The 18,367-nt window shown below is 41.4% G+C and overlaps 1 protein-coding gene across 1 annotated transcript in view; it reads left to right on the plus strand.

The window, feature by feature from the left end:
- Window positions 1-18,367, plus strand: part of cerkl (ceramide kinase-like) — a 388,098-nt gene that overhangs the window by 9,322 nt on the left and 360,409 nt on the right. Inside the window, 1 exon segment of the mRNA XM_037687069.1 lies at window positions 5,741-5,850. Coding sequence (XP_037542997.1) covers window positions 5,741-5,850 — 110 coding nt within the window.

The raw sequence follows: 18,367 nt of genomic DNA on the forward strand, positions 1-18,367 counted from the left end.
CTGCTGCCTCTCAGCGAGCAGGTCCCTGGTTCAAATCCCAGTCCGGGGGCCTTTCTGGGTGGAGTTTGCATGTTCTCTCCGTGCATTTGTGGGTTTTCTCCGGGTACTCCAGTTTCCTCCCACAGACCAAAAACATGCATGTTAGGCTGATTGGTAACTCTAAATTGTCCCTAGGTGTGAGTGAGAAAGTGAATGGTTGTTTGTCTCTATGTGTCCCTGTGATGGACTTGCGACCTGTCCAGGGAATACTCCGCCCCTCGCACAGTGATTGCTAGACATGGGCACCGGCGACCCCCGTGACCCAAAATGGAAAAAGCGGGTAAAAGATAATGGATGGATGGATGGATGCAGAGAACTAACAGAAATGTTTTGAAAAAGCTGAATGGAACAGAGTTGTAGCTAAAAGGAGCAGAATAAGCTAAAATAGACAGTGAAAGGCTGAACAAACGAGACAAACAACCATTCACTCTCACACCTAGGGACAATTTTCAGTCTAACATGCATGCTTTTGGTCTGTGGGAGGAAACTGGAGTACCCGGAGAAAACCCACACAGAAAAGAGAGAACACGTAAACTCCACCCAGAAAGGCCCCCAGACCGGGATTTGAACTGGGGCAACCTGCTCGCTGAGAGGGAGTAGCTCTAACAACTGTGCCACCGTGCAGCCCAGCTGTACATTTTGATTGTTGAAATAGCACAAAAATTGCAGAACAAGTTAGTGTATGCTGAGAATTTCAGTCACACAACTAAGTTTCTCTTAAGGCTCCTACACACTCGGGTGTACTGTGTGTACTCCGTGAGCCACGCAGACACTGTGAGCACTCTACGCAGACAGTTGAGACTTCATACTCAAGCATACATCCTGATGAGCTGCAGCCCAGCTCCGCAGGCAAGGGGTGTTTACCTTCGGGATAAACTGAGGTCACCGACTGGCCATTTTCTGACTTGCCTAAAGCCCAACCATCAGACTGGCCCACCGGGAAATCAGACCCTCCCACAGCCACGCTGGGCCTGATTTTATTCTCTCGTGACAAATTCCTTCATTTCTCACAATTTCAGTCATGGCGTCAATGGACGAGGAGGAAGAGATCGCTTGCCTCTTGGAAAAAAAAAAGGCCATTAAACCAGATCAGGGATGAAGAAGGGGAATTTAATACATTGGTGTCGCATACAAAACAGTCCATCGCATGGCAGTTTATGTCTGTGCAAAGATCCATTTTTACAACCGTGTACGTGTACTCAATGTCGCACAAGAAAATGCCGTGCGACGGACTGTTTTGTATGCGAAATCAATGTATTAAATTCCCCTTCTTCTTCCATGATCTGGTATATGGTGTTTTCTTTTGTTTTTTTTTTGCAAAAAGACAAGCGATCTCTTCCTCCTCGTCCATTGATGCCATGACTGAAATTGTGAGAAATGAAGGAATTTGTCACGAGAAAATTAAAATCAGGTCCAGCGTGGCTGCGGGAGGGTCTGTCTATCACCATGATAGACAGCATCCAACATCTGCAGGGTTCTTATAGGAGCGTTCATGTAAATAATGTCACCGTAATCAATGGAGGAAAGGAAGGTCACAGATACAAGGCGTTTCCTAGCATTCAGAGTTAGACAGGATCTGTTTCTGAAAAAGAAACCCAGTTTAACTTTCAGTTTCTTTACTAGGTTTTCCACAGGGATCTTAAAAGAGATGCGAGTCGACCAAGATACCCAAATATTTATAGGAATCAACAAACTCAATCGGGACATCATTTGATGATAAAATCTGAGAAGAACTGCTAGGACTAACTTCCTATTTGAAAAAAGCATCCCTTTGGTGTTGTCGGCATTTAGAACAAGTTTGAGGTGGAACAAATCTGTCTGGATGATGTTAAATGCAGATTTCAAAAGCTGGAAAGCTTTATCAACTGTTTTAGCTCGACAATAAACAACTGTGTCATCAGCATTAAAATGCATTGATGCATCAGGGATGTTTTTATCTACATTATGTATGTAGATTTTAAAGAGGGTGGGTCCTAAGACTGAGCCTTGTGGTACACCATTGTTGACTGTTAAATAACTGGAGGAAGTATCATTTTGTTGAACACATTGCCTCCGGTCTGAGAGATAGTTAGAGAACCAACCAATGGTGTGATCTGAGAAACCGATTTCTGAGAGCTTATGACACAAGATGTTATGATCCACAGTGTCAAAAGCTTTAGACAGGTCTAAGAAAAGTGCAGCACAATAATCCTTAGCATCCAATGCTTCAACAACGTCATTAAGAACCTTCAGTGAAGCAGTCGTTGTGCTGTGTTGTTTCCTGAAACCAGATTGATGGGGAGGTAAGATGTTAAATGAGTCCAGGTAATTTTTGATTTGAGAGTTTATCAGTTTTTCTCGAACCTTGGCTAAAATGCAGAGTTTAGAAATTGGCCGATAGTTGTTCAGTGAGGTGGGGTCACCTCCCTTCAGTAAAGGAAGAACAAAGGTTGTTTTCCAAGCATCTGGAATGGAGTTTTGTCTTATGGAGAGATTGAAGATGTGGGTCACAGGGACTGTGATGATATGAGTGGCCAGACTTAAGAAATAAGGTGGAAGTTCATCTGGACCTGCAGATTTTTTAGGATCAAGATCTTTTAACAGTTTATTAACCTCACTGACTGAGAATGGAGAAAAAGAGAACGTGTGATTTACTGAGGGTTGACTTGTAGGAAGGATTTGATTTGTAGGAGTTTGATTATTAAGTGAAGTGGCTGATTTTCCATTAGTAACTTTATCAAATAAAGAACTAGAAGCAACAAAATGTTTGTTGAAACAGTTCAGGATCTCGTGCTTATTTGACACAGGAACAAAGTTAACGAAAAGTTGTGATGGGAGGTCAGATGATTGGGGGGTGCCTGAGAGAGATTTGATGGTTTTCCAGAATCTGTTAGAGTCATTTAGATATTTGGAGGTCTGAGATAAAAAATAGTTACATTTTGCAGCTTTGACAGCACTTGTGCATTTATTCTTCATCTGCCAAAAACTCAACCAATCAGTGTCTGAGTCAGATTTTCTCGCTGCAGCCCAAAGATGATCTCTCCTGTACAGGAGGTCAGCTAGCTCTGGAGTAAACCAGCGGCTGTCTCGTCCCTTTATTCTGAACTGACAAAAAGGAGCATGTTTGTTCACAAAATAAATTAAACTATTATGAAAATAGTTCCAAGCAGAGTTCACATCATCAATTAATAGAATATGATGCCAGTCAAAGTGCGACAGATCCCAGAGGAATGATTGTTCACAAAAACGTTTCAGATCCATTGTTTGAATTAATCTGGGCTTAGAAGGTGGAAGTTTAATGTCTCTCAGAGTCACTGTCACACAGTGATCACTCAAAATGTCAGCGAATACACCTGTACCAGGGAATTTGTGTGGCATATTAGTTAGAAACAGGTCTAAGATGGAGGACTTTTCAAGATGTTTTTGTTTGGTCTAGTGGGAGAGCCAATTAGTTGGGTTAGATTGAGAGACAGGCAACATTCCTTGAATTTATCACAGAGGGGGGTCAACTTATCCCAGTCAATGTTGAAATCTCCTGCCAAAAAAAAACCTCTTTGAATTTTAAATTACCAAGGAAGTCCATCAGGGAGGACAGAGCCTCAGGTGTTGCTGAGGGAGGATGATAACAACCCACTACAGATAAAATCTGGCCTCCATTCAAAGTGATGTTTACAGCTAAGGCATCAAACTGGTTTGGAATTGTTTTAGAAGACACAAGACTAGAAACCAGAGAATCTCTAATGTAAATAATGACTCCAACCCCCCTTTTTTGACGATCACAGCGGTAGATGTTTAATCCATTACCAGGTCATTATTCAGTACAGATTTGTTGAGCCAGGTTTCAGAGATGAAGATTACATCTGCCTCAGAAGAACTGATCAGAATTTTCAAGGCATCAAGTTTTCTCAGAAGGCTATGTGCATTTACATGCAGAAAATGAAGTCCTGACATGTTTTTAAAGTCATTTGGTGTGCTGTAATTAGTGGGGGGTCCAGGGTTGGGCTGAATCCCTGACAGCAGTAACAACATTATTATCAGACATTTTCTTGAGTTCTTCGTGACTGATGTGTAATTACAGGAGTTAACAGTGTGACAATTAGCCCCCATAATCGAACCATGAGAAACATTAATGAAGATGCAATCATTCAGAACACAGAAACAGTGAAAGTTGCAATGATGGGCAGATCCAGGTGTATTAACAAGATTCAGTGACTCCAGATAGTCTGAGATCTGAAAATAATGACAATAATATGAATGGTACAGAAAAGTCTCAGACCATAAAGTGTTACAAATCAAATGCTCTGGCCCCCCTGCGAATACGGATGGATGCTCCCATGGGAAACAGAAGCTGGGCCCAGAACCAACAGGCAGAAACAGATAATTTGTAGCAAATAGCAGAGCAAGCTGCCAGAAAATCCTCCTGAAATGAAAGGCATGGTCCTAGCTCATTTCAGGTCAACAGGGGCCAACAACGTGATCCGGAATAAAAATAATTATTATTATCCAGGTGAGTTTGGATGGAGGCCTGCAGCAACTCCGATGCAAACTTCGAACTTCTCTCAAGCACCACGCAGCACTGCTCCTCTGCTTCTCTGCACGTCACCTCCATACCCGACAGCACGAGAGGCACCCCCGGTGAAAACTACGAGACTGACCATAGAGGCTGAGGCTGAAGTCATCACTGGTCCGATCCGGTTCTGCTCCATTCCGGCTCTCCACAGCACGAGAGGCAAAGAGGCTGAAGTTTTCCCTGGCCCGGTTCTGCTCTGGCCCGGTTCCGGCGGTGCTTCAAAGCATCAGAGCGTCTCCTCCAGGCAAACACAGCGATTCCACGAAGGTGGACAGTCCTTCGTTAAATGTAATGGGCTGCTCACTGAAGCTGAGACCGGCTCTGTTTGAAGACGAAGTCCCCCAGAGCCAACTCGGTTCGGTTCTGGTCCACTTCAGGGGACACAGGTACACTTCCCCCACACCAATGAAGACACCACAAGGGCCAGTCCAGTAGAAAACCAGCAAAATACCACCCGGCAATTCTTGTCATAACCAGGTAGAACCACAAAGGTCCAGAGGAGAAGTTTGTTGGGGCCCAGAGAGAGAGAAAAAACACCGGACCTTCGTGCGACGACTCCCCAGCTCGAGGGGTCACCTGGCCTGCAGGGTGCGCTCAGAGTGACCGGTGGGGTGGGATCGGTCGGTCCTAGACTAAAATATATTATTGGATGGTCCTCTCCGGCTCTCTGAGTCACTGAACACCGAATGCAGTTGGAAGGGGGACCAACTTTAGTCCGGTTCATGAAACGGGTCAGTTTGATGATAAAAGACTACAGAGAAGCCGGAGGGAGCTGCCATCTATCAGCTTGCCGGAAGTACCCGAGTATGAAGTCTCAACTGTCTGTGCAGTGTCCTCATGGCTCACGGAGTACACACAGAATGCCCAAATATGTGTGAGCCTTAATCCGGTACACGTGGACCTCTGCAGAGTGAAGTATGTCCGAGTATGTGGGAGCCTTTACAGTTTAAAAAGCTTGAAATTCCACACTCTGTAGCCTCCCAGATGGGAAGTCAAACCTCTTTAACTACATAATAGAAGTCCAGTTGTTTTATTTTTATAAACAACACAATACTGTTATTGTTTATATCTTTAATCACTTCGTAAACATAAATATTCATAAATGTTTTCTTGTGGATGTAACCTGTGTGTTTGTGTGTTTTAATGCGTCAGTGGAACTGTGTTGCTGCGAGGAATCTTCAAAGTGGGAAAAAAGAGTCATGATGTCCTGCTCACTCAAACCAAACTGACCTGGATCCCCATCATCCCAGAGACCCCTACAGGTCAGTTCTGTGAGGAGGGGCTGCTATGGCATTCAGTAATCATGACGGAGGAGGTCTAACGTTTGATAACTGACATTTCTGACACACACTGTATATTCATATCCCTCTGTGTACACTATGAATAATATAACAATATGAATATAACAATATATAACAATAATAATAATAATAATATAACAATAATATAACGATATGAATTCCTTTTAAAATCAAAGTTTAGGCTACAAAACAGGAATTGAAAAGAAAACACATCTCATATTTGTGTGCATGTCTATGTTGGAGTGTGGTGTCATTGGGATATTGCTACTATATCTGCAGTAGTAGGCCTCCAGTATCAGAAGACATTACCAATATTTACTTTCTATGCATTGGCGTCAGAAGCATTTGTAATGTGGGGGCACACATTGGTGTGTGTGTGTGTGTGTGTGTGTGTGTGTGGGGGGGGGGGGGGGTGTTCTGGGGGTCATCCCCCATAAAATTTGGAATAGATGCAATTTCCTGCATTCTGGTGTATTTTAACAGGTTGTTAAACATCTATGTTTACCTGCATAGTAAACACTTGATTCATTAATTATTTTAGAGTGCATGGCACAATAAGAAGTAGTCTGACCAACAGTTCTCCTTGTGTGAATAGAGCACGCTCTGCTTCTCTCAAGCATCCTACCCCCACCCCACCTGCATGTTGAATACTGCCAGAACCATTGTAACACTAAGCTAGCAGCGCGCTATACAGACGTGTTAGCTAAGATGCTACAGATGTAGCGCTCCACTTCTCTCACACATCCTAATCCTCCACCCTCATCAACAACTGCCAGCAATAATGTGGTGCTAAGCTAGCATGCAAAACTGAAGTGTCTCCCCCTCCTCCCCCTGTAAGCGCCCTGCCAAGGCAGATGACCAAGGAGACACACTGCATGCGTTGTGAAGTTGTTGTTGTAGGTAACTAGGAAAACCTAGAGTGGATTTTAGTGGTTTGAGTATTGTCTTATTAATCAAGTGGAATGGATTTATTCATGAAGAAATATATAAAGCGCTGGGTGAACTAATATTTTATGGTGAAATGTGTGTGGTGGGGGGGTCAGGATTAATATCATTTCGGATCAGTTGAGACCTGGGTTAATGACGACCACCACCGGTGCTGTTGACAAGGGTACTGGTGTAAAATTGTGCTACTGTTAGTCAAAGACCACGAGGAGGGAAATGTGTCAGGAGACAGAGGGAGAAGAGGAATGTCAAGAATGTAGGACTGAGGGTTGCAACTCTAAATGTGGGGACAATGACAGGCAAAGGTAGAGAGCTGGCTGACATGATGCAGAGAAGGAAGGTAGATAATTTATGTGTCCAAGAAACCAAGTGAAAGGGCAACAAGACTTGCAGCATTGGAGCAGGGTTTAAACTGTTTTACCATGGTATAGATAGAAAGATGAATGGAGTAGGGGTGGACCTGAAGGAGGAGTTGACAAAGAATGTAGTAGAGGTGAAAAGAGTGTCAGATAGAGTGAGGTGCCTGGAGATAGAAGTAGAAGGTCTGATGCTAAACATTGTCAGTGGTTATGCTCCACAAGTTGAATATGATGTGGAGGAGAAAGATACATTTTTGAAAGATCTGGATGAAGTGATAGAGAGTATTTCCAGGGAGGAGAGAGTGGTGATCGGAGCAGACCTGAATGGACATGTTGGTGAAGGAAACAAAGGGTATGAGGAAGTGATGGGTAGGTTTGGTGTCAAGGAAAGAAACCAGGAAGGACAGATGGTGATGGATTTTGCCAAGAGAATGGAAATGGTTGTAGTCAACACATATTTCCAAAAGAGGGAGGAACATAGAGTGACCTATAAAAGTGGAGGAAGGAGTACGCAGGTAGACTACATTCTGTGTAGAAGAGGAAACCTGAGGGAGATTGGGGATTGTAAGGTTGTAACAAGGGAGAGCGTGACCAAATAGCATTGGATGATTGTGCTTAGAATGACTGTTGTTGTGAAGAAGAGAAAAAGAGTAAAATCAGAGAAGAAGACCAAATGTTGGAAGCTGAAGAAGGAAGAATGTTGTGAGAAATTCAGAGAGGAGCTGTTAAAGGCTCTGGGTGGTAAGAAAGAGCTTCCAGATGACTGGACTACTACAGTAACACTGAGGGTGAAGTCCGGAAAGCTCTGAAAAGAATGAAGAAAGGGGAGGTAGTAGGACCTGATGAGGTTTGGAAATGTCTTGGAGAGATGGCAATGAGGTTTTTGACTCAAATATTCAATGGCATATTTGAGGGTGAGAAAATGCCTGAGAAATGGAGAAGTGCGCTGGTGCCCATTTTTTAGAACAAATGTGATGTACGGAGTTGTAGCAGCTACAGGGAAATTAAGTTGATGACACACACAATGAAGATCTGGGAAACAGTTGTGGAAGCTAGACTTAGACGAGAGGTGACAATTTGTGAGCAGCAGTATGGTTTCATGCCAAGAAAGGGCACCGCAGATGCCATCTTTACTTTGAAGATGCTGATGGAGAAGTACAGAGAGGGTCAGAAAGAACTCCATTGTGTCTTTAGGAAAAGCATATGACAGAGTGCTGAGGGAGGAGGTGTGGTATTGCATGAGGAAATCTGGAGTGGCAGCGAAGTATGTTAGACTAGTACAAGACATGTATGAGGACAGCAGGACAGTAGTGAGATGTGCTGTAGGAGTGACAGATAGCTTCAAGGTGGAGTTGGAATACCATAACAGATTGGCTCTGAGCCCCTTCTTGTTTGATCTAGTGATGGACCAACTAACAGATGAGGTTAGGCAGGAATCCCCATGGACTATGATGTTTGCAGATGATATTGTGATCTGTGGTGAGAACAGGGAACAGGTGGAAGAGAACTTGGAGAGGTGGAGGTATGCACTTGAAAGAAGAGGAATGAAAATCAGCTGTAGTAATTCAGAGTACATGTGTGTGAATGAGAGGGAGCCCAGTGGAACAGTGAGGCTACAAGGAGCAGAGGTCACAAAGGTGTAGAACGTCAATTAATTGGGGTCCACTGTCCAGGAAAATGGGGAGTGTAGTAAAGAGGTGAAAAAAGAGAGTTCAGGCAGGATGGAGTGGATGGAGAAAAATTTCAGGAGTGATTTGCGACAAAAGGGTGTCAGCAAACATCAAAGGAAAAGTTTACAAGACAGTGGTGAGACCAGCTATGTTGTATGGTCTGGAGACAGTGACATTGACAAAAAGACAGGAGAAAGAACTGGGAGTGGCAGAAATGAAGATGTTGAGGTTCTCCTTAGGAGTGACAAGGATGGATAAGATTAGGAATGAGATCATCAGAGGTACAGCACAGGTTGAACAACTGGGAGATAAAATTAGAGGGGCCAGACTGAGATGGTTTGAACATGTGGAGGGACAGTGGGTATATTGGTAGAAGGATGTTAGAAATGCAGCTGCCAGAAAAAGACAAAGAGGAGCTTTATGGATGCAGTTAGAGAGGACATGGAGGTAGTTGGAGTGAGGACAGAGGATGCAGAGGACAGAGTGAGATGGAGGAGAATGACTCGCTGTGGCGACCCAGAAGAGGGAAAAGACAAAAGAAGAAGTAGGTTATACATAATTTTGATGAAAATAAAAGCTAGGTTAAATATTAAAGACTTAGATGAATATTCAATTCAATTCAAAAATACTTTATTAATCCCAGAGGATCCAAAAATACTACTATATACTATAACAATACTTAATCTCAGAGATTATACTGCTAAATCAGTCTCGTTTTTCACCGGGGGTGCCCCGTGCTGTCGGGTGCTGAGAAGCGGAGGAGCAGCGTGGAGGAGCAGGGCTGCGTGGTGCTCGAGTGAAGTTCGGAGTTTGTATCGGAGCTGCTGCAGGCCTCCATCCAAACTCACCTGGATAATAATTAATTTTATTCCGGATCACGCTGTTGGCCCCTGTTGACCTGAAACGAGCTAGGATCATGCCTTTCATTTCAGGAGGATTTTCTGGCAGCTCGCTCTGCTATTTGCTGCAAATTTTCTGTTTCTGTTTCGGCCTGTTGATTCTGGACCCAGCTTCTGTTTCTCATGGGAGCATCCATCCATCCATCCATCCTTCTTCACAGGGGGGCCGGAGCCCCCCTCAGCCCAACTCAAACTGCAGTTGGGCCAACTCGTCGGGTTTGTTTGCCCATTTGAACTGTGACATTTTATGGTCTGAAACTTTTTTGCATCATTCATATTACTGTCACTATTTTCAGTTCTCAGATTATCTGGAGTCACTGAATCTTGTTAATACACCTGAATCTGTCCATCACTGCAACTTTCACTGTTTTTGGGTTCTGAATGATCACGTCTTCATTAATGTTTCTCATGGTTCAATTATGGGGGATAATTGCCACACTGTTAACTCCTGTAATTACACATCAGTCACAAAAAACTCAAGAAAATGTCTGATAATAATGTTGTTATTGCTCTCAGGGATTCAGCCCAACCCTGGACCCCCGACTAATTACAGCACACCAAATGACTTTAAAAATGCCTCTGGGCTTCATTTTCTGCATGTAAATGCTCGTAGCCTTCTGAAAAAACTTGATGCTATGAAAATCCTGGTCAGTTCTTCTGGGGTTGATGTTATCTTTATTTCTGAATCCTGGCTCAACAAATCTGTAATGAATAATGACGTGGCAATCAATGGATTTAACATCTACCGCTGTGATCGTCAAAAAAGGGGGGGTGGAGTCATTATTTACATTAGAGACACTCTGGTTTCAAGTCTCGTGTCTTCCAAAACAATTCCAAATCAGTTTGAAGCCTTATCTGTAAACATCACCTTGAATGGAGGCCAGGTTTTAACTGTAGTCTGCTGCTATCGTCCACCATCCGCTTCTCCTGAGGCATTAAATGCCATTAAGGAATTCCTTGGTAATTTAAAATTCAAAGAGGTCTTTTTAGCTGGAGATCTTAACATTGATTGGTGTAAGTCGACCCCCCTCTGTGACAAATTCAAGGAATGTTGCTTGTCTTTTAATTTAACCCAACTGATCGACTCCCCCACCAGATTAAATAAAAGCCACCCTGACAATTCCTCCATCTTAGACCTGTTTCTAACTAATATGCCTCACAAATTCCCTGGTACAGGTGTATTTGCTGATCTTTTGAGTGATCATTGTGTGACAGCGGCTTTAAGAAATAGTAAACTTCCACCTTCTAAGCCCAGATTAATTAAAAAAAGGGATCTGAAACATTTCTGTGAACAGTCATTCCTCTGGGATCTGTCTCACTTTGACTGGCATCGTATTCTGTTAACTGATGACGTGAACTCTGCTTGGAACTATTTCCACAATAATTTCATTTATTTCCTGAACTTACATGCTCCTTTTCGTCAGTTCAGAATAAAAGGACGAGACAGCCCCTGGTTTACTCCAGAGCTAGCTGACCTCCTGCACAGGAGAGATCATCTTTGGGCCGCAGCAAGAAAATCTGGCTCAGACACTGACTGGTTGAGTTTTCGACAGATGAGGAATAAATGTACAACTGCTGTTAAAGCAGCAAAACGCAACTATTTCTTATCTCAGACTTCCAAAAATCTAAATGACCCTAACAGATTCTGGAAAACAATTAAATCTCTCTCAGGCACCCCCCAATCATCTGACCTCCCATCACAACTTCTCATTAACTCTGTTCCTGTGTCAAATAAGCACGAGATCCTGAACTGTTTCAACAAACATTTTGTTGCTTCTGGTTCTTTATTTGACACAGTTACTAACAAAAAATCAACCACTTCACTTAATAACCAAACTTCTACAAATCAATTCCCTCCTACAAGTCAATCCTCAGTTAATCACAGCTTCTCTTTTTCCCCATTCTCAGTCAGTGAGGTCAATAAACTGTTAAAAGATCTTGACCCTAAAAAATCTGCAGGTCCAGATGAACTTCCACCTTATTTCTTAAGGCTGGCTGCTCATATCATCACAGTCCCTGTGACCCACATCTTCAATCTCTCCATAAGACAAAACTCCATCCCAGACACTTGGAAAACAGCCTTTGTTCTTCCTTTGCTGAAGGGAGGTGACCCCACCACACTGAACAACTATCGACCAATCTCTAAACTCTGCATTTTAGCCAAGGTTCTAGAAAAACTGATAAACTCTCAAATCAAAAATTACCTGGACTCATTTAACATCTTACCTCCACATCAATCTGGTTTCAGGAAACAACACAGCACAACCACTGCTTCACTGAAGGTTCTTAATGACGTTGTTGAAGCACTGGATGCTAAAGATTATTGTGCTGCACTTTTCTTAGACCTGTCTAAAGCTTTTGACACTGTGGATCATAACATCTTGTGTCATAAACTCTCAGAAATTGGTTTCTCAGATCACACCATTGGTTGGTTCTCTAACTATCTTTCAGACCGGAGGCAATGTGTTCAACATAATGGTACTTCCTCCAGTTATTTAACAGTCAACAATGGTGTACCACAAGGCTCAGTCTTAGGACCCACCCTCTTTACAATCTACTTACATAATGTAGGCAAAAACATTCCTAATGCATCCATACATTTCTATGCTGACGACACAGTTGTTTATTGTCGAGCTAAAACAGTTGCTAAGGCTTTCCAGCTTTTGAAATCTGCATTTAACATCATCCAGACAGATTTGTTCCGCCTCAAACTTGTCCTAAATGCCGAAAAAACCAAAGGGATGCTTTTTTCAAATAGGAAGTTGGTCCCAGCAGTTCTTCCTCCGATTTAATCCTCAAATGGTGTCCCCATTGAGTTTGTTGATTCCTATAAATATTTGGGTATCTTGGTCGACTCACATCTTTCTTTTAAGCTCCATGTGGAGAACTTGGTAAAGAAACTGAAAGTTAAATTGGGTTTCTTTTTCAGAAACAAATCCTGTCTAACCCTGAATGCTAGAAAACGCCTTGTATCTGTGACTTTCCTTCCCTCAATTGATTTTGGTGATATTATTTACATGAATGCTCCTACAAGAACCCTGCAGATGTTGGATGCTGTCTATCATGGTGCACTAAGATTCATAACTGGCTGTGATTATCGTACCCACCACTACACCCTGTATTCACTGGTTAACTGGACATCATTAACTTCACGCAGACTCTCTCACTGGTACATTTTCATCTTTAAATCACTTCTTGGTCTGCTGCCTTCATACATCTCCTCCTACATGTCTCTGCGTGAGTGCAGCTACGGAGTGCGCTCTCAGGACATTATTACCTGCAGTGTTCCCTCAGTGAGGACTGAACTAGGCAAAAGGGCCTTCTCCTACTCCGCTCCTGTTTCCTGGAATATCTTACAAAAAGATTTGAAGCTCTCGACCTTGACCTCTCTAAGTGTCTTTAAGAATCTGTTGGACTCCTGGCAGGGTCCAATGCAGACATGTTCCTGTTTTTAGTTTACTACATTTGTCTTGGAATCTAGCTGTTTTTTGTTTTGTTACCTTTTTTCCTTTTAGCCATCCTATTTGTTAAAAAAAAAAAAAAAACTGTAGTATGAGTTTTTATAACTGTTTATTGTTGTTGCTGTTGTCCATTGTTGTCATCTTTCTTTGTTGAAATCAGGTCTCTCTTGTAAATGAGTCCTCGAGGCTCAATGGGATTTACCTGTATAAATAAAGGTTGATTGATAAATGAATTCAGGCCTCTTTAGTCTAATATGTGATGACAGAGTGCATTTGAGAAATTACAGCTTTTCAAAAACAATCTTTCTATAATCGTTTGGGTCCTTGTCTTTTGTAATCTTACCAACACATTTCACAAAGATGTACAGTATTTCATATTAATGTACTTTGTAATAAAAAGTAGTAAAAAATTAATTGTTCTTCATTATCAAAGTTCCTAATATTTATCTTTCTTCTCACACATTCATTCAGATAAATATCAGTTGTGTTTAACTTTAAAAGTTGCAACAACAATAAACTGTGGATCTTTTATGAACAGTGGTCCAATGTTTCCTAAACTGAAGGAGATTAAACAGGAAGGGCTTTATTGCCATCTCTATTACTTTCTTCTATCAATTACATTAGTGATTAGTGAGATATTTTGATGTCAGTGTCAATTGTCTACTTAAAATTGCACAGCTTGAACCATACTGTGATATACTAAACGAAGAAAACAAAAACAATTTCAAATCATTTCAAAACAACATGTAAACAAAACGGGTAAAATTAACAAAAGTAAAAAAAAAAAAAATCAAAACTTTATAAATAAGCATCTACCAAAACTCCAATTTAAAAGCACTAAACAAACACTATAGGTGTAGGTTTAACATTTATTGTCAATATAAAACAAGACTACAGTATTTTTTAGACCAATTTATTGTTTTTTAAACGGCAAGTAGAGATCAAACGTTCCTGGATTTGTTATCCAGTTAATTTCTAATGCTACATTTTTCACGGGAAAGTGTTTTTTTTATTTCATAGATCACGTGCTGTAAAGAATGGCTACACCGCCTCGTAATCTTGCTGTTTTTCGCTACGTTTCCTTTTAATGATGCTTTTAATTATCATTTTGTTTTCAACTGTAAAAAAAAACAAAAACAAAAAAAAATAAAAAAATTTGTATACATCATTTGGGAATGTCTATTGTTGTCATTGTTGTCCACTATTGTCATCACTGTTTGTTAAAATTCAAGTCTCTCTTGTAAATGAGTCCTCGTGGCTCAATGGGACTAATCTGTTTAAATAAAGGTTGAATGAATGAAGACATTTTTACCTGTGTAGTTTATGCTACGTTATGCTGAGGTATAATGTTTTAATCCACTGACTTGAACTCTTTAAACACTTTGATAGTTCAAAAAGTGTTCAATACAAAAACAACTGGACTTTATTTGTAACAGAAGACGTTTCGCTCCTCATCCGAGGAGCTTTCTCAATTCAAAGAGCAGAGAGTGAGAGATTCAGGTTATAAGGCTGAGTGAGATAAGACACACACACATATGTAAATTGGCAATTCACACCTAAACACCTTAACAGTAAGAGTCTTTTGTTCCTGTAATTCACAGACGAGGCCCCTCTGTTCCCATCAGGTGTGAAAACCGGCTGGGAATCAGTCTTAAAGTTGCATTATATGTTTTTGAAAGTGGAAATCTGAGGCCTCCTCCTCTGTTAAGAGATGGCTTTTCCCTTTTTACATGAATTGCTTCCTTCACCCCCCTCTCAAACCATATGTGTTCTCGGTCCAAAATGTGCACATTTTGGTCCTCAAAAGAGTGTCCCTTATCTGTGAGGTGGAGGTGAACAGCTGAATTTTGTCCAGAGGAGGTGGCTCTCCTGTGTTGAGCCATGCGTCTGTGAAGAGGCTGTTTAGTTTCTCCAATGTAGAAGTCTGGACAGTCCTCGCTGCACTGGGCCGCATACACTACACCACTCTGTTTGTGTATGGGTGTTTTGTCTTTAGGGTGGACCAGCCTCTGTCTGAGAGTCCTGCTGGGTTTGAAATGTACTGGGATCTTGTGTTTGTTGAAGATCCTTCTGAATTACAGGAACAAAAGACTCTTACTTTTAAGGTGTTTAGGTGTGAATTGCCAATCTACATATGTGTGTGTGTCTTATCTCACTCAGCCTTATAACCTGAATCTCTCACTCTCTGCTCTTTGAATTGAGAAAGCTCCTCGGATGAGGAGCAAAACGTCTTCTGTTACAAATAAAGTCCAGTTGTTTTTGCATTGAACACTTTTTGAATTCATCATGTCCTGGATGACTGAGAATCTTCACCAGCACTTTGATAGTTCTATTAAGTTAATAATGCTGGTCAGCGATGATGTCTAGTGTGGGAAAACCCGACAGTCCCGGATGTCAGGCAAACAATGTGCCAGACGGCATGAACAATGACCACCTCAAATGCTTTTGTTCATACCAGTCAGCGAAGACTGGAGTGGTGGCGCAGAGGTTAGAGAGGTGGGCTTGTGATCCGAAGATCGCCGGTTCACGCCCCGGCCCCGACAACATCAAAATTGTGGGTGGGGTAGGTGAAACACCCACACTTGCCCCCACCCTCACTCGCCCCACTCTGAGCCCATGAGCAAGGCCCTTAACCCCCACCATGTGCTCCCTAAACAGGTCTCTCTTGAAAATGAGTTCTCGTGGCTCAATGAGACTAACCTGGATAAATAAAGGCTAAATGAAAAAAAAAAAAAAACGACGTTCCCGGGACCAAAATCGACTTGGCTACAATGCAGGGGATTAGCATTGTCCGGCAACCAGGCCAAATTGATAAAAAGGTATGTATGGCGATCCTGGACTTTTTGGTGCTGAGCCTCTATTTCCCAGCCTCCGTGAAAAAGAGCCTGGATGACAGAAGTTTTTGTGCATAATGCATGTCATTGATTTGCCATGTATTGCGTAGGCTTTCAGCGGCAGGCCTGATGAATGATTTTGCTAGCCTCTTCTTTTATTTTACTTTGTTAGCTGTCAGCTATCAGTTCTTTTACTCTTTTTTTTCAAAAGTGAAACTGTTCTTAAAAATGATAAATTCTAAGTTCTCTTATTACCACAATCGATTTTTGTCTCGGAAAAAGAACGGAAATCTGGTTTCTTCAATTGTTTTGCTAATTTTAGATATTAACCACTTTTAGGCTGCTTTCACACTACTGTACTCTAGCTAGAGAATGCCAGGATGGTGTTTTTAAAAATTATTTACATTTTTAATATAACGTGCCATAAAAAAACATGTATGCACATGTTCCTGTTTACATTTGTCAGATAATCAGGTCTCTCTTGTAAATGAATCCCCGAGGCTCAATGGGATTAACCTGTATAAATAAAGGTTGAATGAATTAAAGATATAAGTCAACTTGTCGACAGAGTTAAATCCATCAGTCACATTTCTCTCTCTGAGAAGTTGGCTTTGGAAACGACACAAACCTTATAGTTTGCCAGCATATATCGGCTTCACTGTTGCAGGTCCCGTAGCAACAATACTTCTTGGATACATTTTTTTCTTCTGTTTTTATCGGCACAATTCACTACTACAACACTAATTGTATTGTACTCAAAGTTCAATTTGCCTGAGATCCCGGCACTTGCTGACATTGCTATTTTTAGTATCTGTCCATTGTCATTTTCACAGCTAAATAATTTTAATGAAGTGTGCAGCTAAACAATTTTAATAAAGAAGTGTGATTCAGTTTTAATCTTTTAGAACATAACCTTCTTTGTTTCATAAAACCTTTATTTATACTGGTTAGTCCGATTGAGCCTCGGGGACTCATTTACAAGAGAGACCTGATTTTAACAAAGCGTGATGACAACAGTAGACAACAAAGACAACAGTAGACACTCATAAAAGAAAGCGTACAAATTGAGAAGAACAAATAAAAGAAAATGGTATTAAAAAAAATGAAACAAAAACAGCTAGGTTGTAAAGCAATGTGGAATACTAAAAACAGGAACATGTCTGCATTGGTTTTTGCCAGGAACTTAGCAGATGTTTTACAACTTAGAGAGGTCAAGGTTGAGTGCTTCAGATTTTTTTGCAAGATATTCCAGGAAACAGGAGTGGAGTAGCAGAAGACCATTTGGCTTAACATTTTTCAGTCAGGTCATCTGGACAGCTTCTTTTTTTGTGCTGAAACATTTCGCTTTCAATCCGGAAGGCTTCATCAGTCAAAGAAACACACAACAAAACTGATTCTTCCCCCAACAGCTTACTCCAAAGTGGAACAAACCAGTTATGTTGGTGCTAAGATGCCGGCCCTCTTCCTTATTGACAGTCGTGTCAAACTGTTTAGCAAAGGCGTCAGTTTGATGGGTCCTGAAAAGGTCAACAGCTGTTGGTTTACTCATATTTTTTTCTATGTTTTTGGTATATTTTTGCTTTTATTTAGATAACTGTATTGTACCAGGATGAAGGTGTTAATTCATTGTGTGTGTGTGACTGAACCCAATCTGTTTTGTTGTATTTTATCCAAGCCAGTGTCACTAAACCAGCACTGTGTGTGTGTGTGTGGATGTGTGTGTGTGTGTGTGTGTGTCTGCTGGCAGTACTAGAGAACAGTTGGTTCAGCCAGTGGGGGGTTATTAGAGTCTTTCAGTGTGAGGGGATTAACACACACAAACACACAGTTGGCTTATCATCAACATACTGTGTGTGTGCTGATGAGATTTTTTTGTATAAATGGATACCAAGTTGTTGCTTAATTAAATATTTAAATTCACTTTTGGTCAGGAAAGTGAAACCTGAACTTTTGGACCCACTGATTGTGAAGTGTGAAAATTGTTCTAATTATAATGACCCAAAACAGGAGTTGAAGCACAAGAAAAGGGTTTTGGTCCATGTAGGGGACCGTACACGGACCGATTTTGCAATGAAAACCTTGAGTGAGCAAGTGTATGTCTACATAGTTAGAAATTGTAGGAGTTCAATTTTACAATTTACAGTGAATTTGTATTAGATTAACCAGAAAAAAAATTACATAACCTAGCTAAAATCCATCCATCCATCCATCCATCCGTCCGTCCGTCAATCCATCCATCTATCCATCCATCCATCCATCCATCCATCCATCCATCCATCCATCCATCCATCCATCCATCCATCCATCAAT

The sequence above is a fragment of the Nematolebias whitei genome, chromosome 13 (assembly GCF_014905685.2).
Source record: "Nematolebias whitei isolate Nwh7 chromosome 13, NemWhi1, whole genome shotgun sequence".
Taxonomy (NCBI): Eukaryota; Metazoa; Chordata; class Actinopteri; order Cyprinodontiformes; family Rivulidae; genus Nematolebias; species Nematolebias whitei.